The sequence below is a fragment of the Topomyia yanbarensis genome, chromosome 3 (assembly GCF_030247195.1).
Source record: "Topomyia yanbarensis strain Yona2022 chromosome 3, ASM3024719v1, whole genome shotgun sequence".
Lineage (NCBI taxonomy): Eukaryota > Metazoa > Arthropoda > Insecta > Diptera > Culicidae > Topomyia > Topomyia yanbarensis.
In genome coordinates, this window is record NC_080672.1 from 411046978 (window position 1) to 411053683 (window position 6706).

Consider the following 6706-nt stretch of genomic DNA (forward strand, 5'->3'; position numbering starts at 1 on the left):
AAATAACTATGTATTAATAAAAAAAACCAAATGTATACATGCTCCTACAAATTTTGGAATTCCGGTTTAAAAAAATTTCGCAGTCCAGGCACACCAAACTGAACACTGTGGTAAGTGTCAATGTTAAAATAATTAATAACATTGGAAGTAACATAAGCTTTGAAACTTTCAGAACAACCTCAAAATGCTGAAAATAAACAGCTGGCAAATGATCCTGTAACATTTTAAAATTAACAGCAAATTTAAAAATAACAATAAAATTTTTCTATTTTACTTTTATTAACAAACATCAATAGTAAAGATTGTCTTCTGTATTTGTTGTTGTTTCAATAAAATCATATTGCTGGACCAATCGTGTTCACAACATTAGATCAATAATACTGGCAATCGTTTCAACAATAATATTGTTGATTCAACCGATGATGTGATTGAAATCTAGAAACGTCAAAACCAGAATTTATTGTAGAAATAACAATATTACGGATTGAATCAAGTACTGAATACTATTAGCCCTGAGATAATAATAATTATTGTTGAGCTTAAACCAGAATATTATTATATCACAATTCATTTTTCTGCGTGTATACGAGCATCGTAAAGGAGTCATCTCAACGCACTATTTGAGATAAATTTTGTATAATGCTCATGCATGCGGTGTACCATTATACGATTCCGATACAAATTGTATGCTTATACGATTTTTGTTGGTCATCCTTATACGACGCCGAGTTAATTGGGTGACTACTACCGAATTTAATTTGAACGAAGTATTGGTCACTCGTAAATTTCCCATATAAACCTTTTTGCCATTCTACTATAGTCTACTATAGAAAGGTTATGCAATCATTCTGAAAATCGAACTTGTAACAGAGGCCCGGAGGGCCGAAATTCTTATATCATTGGACTCACTTCGACGAGTCGGCAAATGTGTGTTTGTATGTGACCAACAATCGTACATCGGTTACTCGGAGAACTGATTTTCTCACACTTAGTCTTAAATGAAAGGCACAGGTTGCTATGGAATTTAATTATGAGTGCTTTATTTTTTAATTTGCATCGCTCATTTGAAGAATGTGATGACTGCTAAAATAACGAGAAATGTCCAAAGGAATTTATACCACTACTCAAATGGTAGATTCTGTGAAGTTGAGTTACCGTATTCCTTGTGAGATGAACAGAGTAGCTGAGATGAATTGGGATTCGTCTACTCCATATCGGAATGATCTGCTTGGTTTCATTACCACACTGGATGGAATTATTCTCGCTTCACGAATCTAACCTCAATCGTATTACTGCTCCGAAGCACGAGATCTGCCACAAAGTTTATCTCTTCCAAGCGTGTCTTCGGCAGTACCTTGAACTGCAGTAGCGTATGTGCGATAACGGCCTTCAGTTCCATCATCGCATACTTCTGACCGATACAGTTTCTTGGCCCGGCGCTAAACGGTACGTAAGCATATGGATTCCTACGATCAACGTTCTCCGGTAGGAAGCGGTCCGCGTTAAATACATCAGGATCTGGAAACTGCTCCGGGTCTCGATGCAAGTCAAAGATATGAAGGTTGACAACGACACCCGCCGGTATAATGTTGCCATCCGACAGTACGATGTCTTCGGAAACAGCTCTCGAGATGAACGTCACCGGTGGCCACAGACGGAGACATTCTTTTATCGCCCTATCCATGAACTTCATTTCCGCGTAATCTTGTGGACTGAATGGTCCATCTTTAACCAATTTTTGGCTTTTTACTTCGCAGATTTCCTTATGTATTCGTTCCTGGACGTGTTGCTCTCTCGCCAGAGTAAAGAAGATGAACACCAGTGCCGACGCTGTAGTGTCGTGCCCCTCGAAGGTGAACGTATCCACTTCCTCGCGGATACCTTCGTCGTCAATCTGTTGCTTCTGTTCAGCTAGTAACAGTGAATCCAGCATGGCGTAACGCTTCTTTGTGCTGGTGTAACTGTAAGAGATCTTCTAGAAATTATCGTAGATTATCGACAAAGACACGATATTACAGGTTTTCTTCGGTAATGACTTCCGTCTTGTCAGAAATTTGTTGGAACTCCTGTCTTCGTTGGTTAATAATACCAGTTGTAAAAGAGTGAACTGGAAGTAACAATTTCTGCAGAGCGTTTTGGTACCCGTTAAGCTTACACGCTAAATCACTGTGCAACCATGGTCGCATCAGTCGGTGAACTAACATTTCTCCGATTTCGTACAGCTTCTGTCGATATTCGTCAGCACCTGCCGTAGATGATAGCTTTACACCCATTGAAGTTTCTGAAATATACTTCTATTGATAGTCACCTTTATAATTAATAGCAACCGGAGCCTACCACATATAGTACTCAAGGTAAACCTGGACATCACGGGTTGCAGCTTTGTAGCTCTTCCTAAACTGGCATCTTTGGACAGCGTCGCTATTAATTGATCACATTCCTCAACGAACGTTTGATGGAAACCATTGAGTATGTTAAAATGAAATGTAGGTGTTAAAATCCTGCGACGTTGCATCCATTTTGGGCCCGTGCTATTCAGCAAACCCAATCCTAGCAGTGGATGTAAGAACTTATAGAATCGGCTCTTATCGATGTTCTTAGTACTGGATAGCAATGATTCAGCTTCACGCACTCGCACTACATTTAGCACACAGAACCAATCGTTCCACCAGAATCGGTATGATCCGCCGTACTTCTTGGCCCAACCACGTGCACACTGAAATGTTTTCGCTGCAAACGAATTATTAGCTCCTAACTGGAGAAATTTTGTAATTTCTTTTACCTTGATTTAGAAACAAGATTTCACACAATGTCCCAATAAGCGGTCGAGTCGGTGGACCTGCAAATTTATTTATTGCACGAAACATTCGTCCTCTTTTGTTCATCAGGTCCAGAACAAAAATCACCAGCAGTAACAAGCCAACAATAAATAACCAATAATTTATAGAAAAATCCATTGCGTTTCAAGATTTTCACCCTTTGGGTTTTCCACAACCAATCCACAAGAGCACAATTTCAACTCTGAGTGCCGATGTTCGGAGTGTCAGTTTATTATAAATATGCGGCATAGTTTATCAACAATGCAAATGATAAGACGGTGATAAGGCGAGCGCACTTCTAGGATCATTTATATGGCAAATTACCTATTTACAAACATTGGGATCGTCAAGCTTCAATGCGAAAGAGTTTATGGCTTCGATCGGAGAGAGCACATCATATTCCGAAACGGGTGGGGGCGGTTGTGTTTTTACCACAGCCAAATGGACGCCATAGTATGAATTCTTCTTGACACTTCGACCAGATCCGTTGTTTTCGACAGCATCACCCCGCCAAGAATCTCAAGTGTGCTTTACTTAGAGGCCGTTGATATAAGTCACGTGGAAAGATATACCACAATTTTTGGCACTCTCCTCCCGCTGTGTGGGCAAGCAAGGACTTTTAGGTGATTAAATGAAGAATATAAGTCTTCTTTTCTTACATCAATTGATAGAGCACAATTTTCTAAATATAGCAACATATATGTACAATCCTTAAAACTTCAGAATACATTGATTTTCTACAAAAATGTAAACATGTCCGAGTTTGACACTATCGGTCTTCCTTGACAGTGAATTTAGCCACATGGGTTAACATATACATTTTTTATAATAGAAATATAAAGAATTCGCTCACACTTGTAAGAGGTTTCCGAGGCCCAGTGGGCCAAGTTTTAAGTACCAATCGACTCAGCTCAACGTTTTGGGATTAAGTTAAGTTAATTGGCAGCAAGAGTGGGACATCGCGGAGAAGAGAAGGTGGACCCACCGACTCATCCCATCATTGCTTAGGTCCATAGGAAGCATGGAAAGGTGAACTTCCATTAGACGCAGTTTTTGCCCGGGCAAGTATGCTTCCAGGACTGCCCGCAGCGATTTGGACATGCTTCGTCACCCCTTTGTCCGGACTGTTCAAACGTGCAAGAGAAACCGAAGTACGTGCTCTTCGAATGCCCTAGGTTCGAAGAAGTCCCTTCGTACCTTTGTATGCCTGGTGTGACAATTGACAATATCGTTGAAGAGATGTGCCACGACGAGCATACCTGGGACGCTGTCAACAAAGTGGTTACGAGTATACTCTCCGTGCTGCAGAGGAAGTGGAAGAAGGAAGATTCGGGGCGCCAGAGAACCGGACGTCTGGTTTCACAGGAATTGCAGGACCGACCTCGACACCCTACCGTGTAGCTTGTGAGTAGGCTAGATCCACCACCGGGGAGCTAAATGGCTCACGGAAACGAACATCGGTATTGGGAGCAATCTACCGTCAGAGAATTCACGGTAGGGTAGGTTCGCCGCCCTGGACTACCCGACAGAATCGTGACGAAAATGGGAGCTAATTGGCTCACGAAACAAACACCGTTACCGAGAGAAATTGCGTTACCGGTAAACTCACACTCGGAGTAGGATAATATCTGAGTCGATCTCGATAAAGCTGGGAGCTAAATAGCTCTAGGAAGCGGGTATCGGTGTTAAGAGAAATTCCTCCGTCGGGGAACTATCGGTCGGAGTAGAATGAGTTCGCCGTTGGGGACTATCCAAGTGGATCGTGATAATGCCGGGAGCTGAATGAATCACGGAAACAGGAGCTAAATGGTTCAAGGAATCAGCTCCTAAAAGGTTCATGAAGACAAGAGCTAAACGGCCACGTAATAGATGGAGACAAGAAGCAAGAGAAGAGTCGGGAGTTAAATCAAAGCTCAAAGATCGAACCATTTCATGAACCAAGTGAGGCTCCGAGATAGAACAGAAGCAAGAGGGGCGATGAAAACACAACGAACCCCCCCCCCCCCCCACGAAGTAATACCTTGACGTAGTTCCGTGGGGAAGCAGCTCCGACGAAGCGAGTCTGTGTCACTCCTTCTAAGATCCTAAGGTTTCAGTAATCACAGATCTTAGCAATAAAAGCACCCAAACCCAAGCGAAGTACCAACCGGCACATCAGGATCGACGCCAATAACATCTTGATTATGGTATACTGACCATGGCGAACGTCGACGGACAGGATACGGATCACGAATCAGATGGCGACTTTGGGCTGACAGGCGTGTATGGAAGTATGACAACGACTTGAAATGGCAAGTGGGCTAACAGTACGGCTGCCTCCGTCCCGCCAAAACCTTGGGAGGTCTCCGGCTACGTTCAAAACTCGTCACTATTCAGTTCGTGGTACTATGTTCGAATGGACCATTCTGCCGTTAAACAATTGTGATATGGAGGACAAGAGCCTCGGGACCAAGAGGCAGACGCGCGAGAGCGTTGTCATTGCTGAAGGAAAGGACGTCCCCCAACAAGGAGAAAGCTGGAGTATCGTTGTAGGTCGGAAGAAGAAACACGGGAAACAGCAAAAGCGGAAGAAAGAGCGAACAGAGGAGCAGAAGAGAAAAGGAAAAACTCCGGTTCCTCAGAAGGCACTAAAGGGAGAAGCCGTGCTCGTCAAAGCCAATGACGCGACAGCGTATGCAGCGCTGCTCAAGAAGGTCAGAGAGTACTCGGAGCTGGGGTATTTGAGGGAAGTGTGGTAAGAAGTGATGTTGATGGAGGATCCCATGATTAACAGCTCAACCTTGCAGGAGATTATTACCAAATCAATGGGTGAAAAGGCAGAAGTTAAAGCCTTAAACCCGGAGATGTGTGCAACAACCTGGATGAGGTCACGACAAAAGACGTGCTGAGAGTTGTACTGAAGCAGCAATGTAACCTGGACGACGTGCACGTGACGATCCGGTTAAAGAAGTGGTACGGAGCAACTCAGACAGCGATGATTCGTTTACCGGTAACCGCTGCTGACAAGGCGCTGGAGGTAGGGAAAGTTACGGTCAGATGGTCGAGATGTCCATTGAGAGCCGCCCCTCGAGTGGGCTTTAGACATTTGGCAGGGGCTTGCAAAGGCCCGGATAGGTCCAGGATTTGCTGGAAATGCGGGTAGACGGGCCATCTTGAGAGCGACTCCACAGGTGGGGAGGTGGTTTGTACTCCAGCGGACGGAAGCGACCATCACACGGGTGGCTTAAATACCCTGCCTACAAGAGGGCGACCGCAGGCCAACGGCAATGGAGATAACCCAGATAAATCTGAATCACTGTGACACCGCACAGCAACTATTATTGCAGTATACGACAGAAATTATGTGTGATGTCGCTTTGACTGCAGATCCGTATCAAGTTCCCCCTGATAACGGTAACTGGGTGGCGGATAGATCGGGAATGGCTGTGATACAAGTTATGGGCGAGTTCCCCATTCAAGAAGTGGTAGAATGCTCATACGAGGGCTTCGTGATCGCCAAAATCAACGGCGTCTTCGTGTGCAGCTGTTGCGCTCATCTAAGGGTGTCAGTGTTACAGTAAAATGTGTAATTTAATTTTTAAAAGGGAGGAACAAGATATTAGTGTGTACTGCAAGAGGTGCGCATTTGACGGCCCGCTTTAAAGCAAAAGATCGTAGCACAATTTCTTTGAAAACAAATCCCTGGATGAACGGGTGACAGAAAATAAAAATAGGTAGTCCGAGAAAAGATTTGACCGAGTACGGTCGGTGGCGGTTTTTTCTCCCGCTGCACAGAGGAGTAACTGGAGTCGAATCCTGGCCAAAACTATTTATTGCGGCTATTGCTGTTATTATGCCTTAATATGAACTAAAAATAGAAAATAACTGGTTTTTGGGACTATTTGGCA

At 43.7% G+C, this 6706-nt stretch overlaps 1 protein-coding gene across 1 annotated transcript; it reads right to left on the minus strand.

The window, feature by feature from the left end:
* Nucleotides 1–1025: 1025 nt before the first annotated feature.
* On the minus strand, nucleotides 1026–3009 carry LOC131692406 (cytochrome P450 4C1-like). Its single transcript, XM_058979434.1, has 4 exons — nucleotides 2783–3009; nucleotides 2338–2730; nucleotides 2017–2281; nucleotides 1026–1961 (listed from the first exon to the last, which is right to left on the minus strand). Exons 1-4 carry the CDS (start codon nucleotides 2955–2957, stop codon nucleotides 1256–1258), a joined length of 1539 nt encoding a protein of 512 aa, XP_058835417.1. The 5' UTR covers nucleotides 2958–3009; the 3' UTR covers nucleotides 1026–1255.
* Between the last annotated feature and the right edge of the window lie 3697 nt (nucleotides 3010–6706).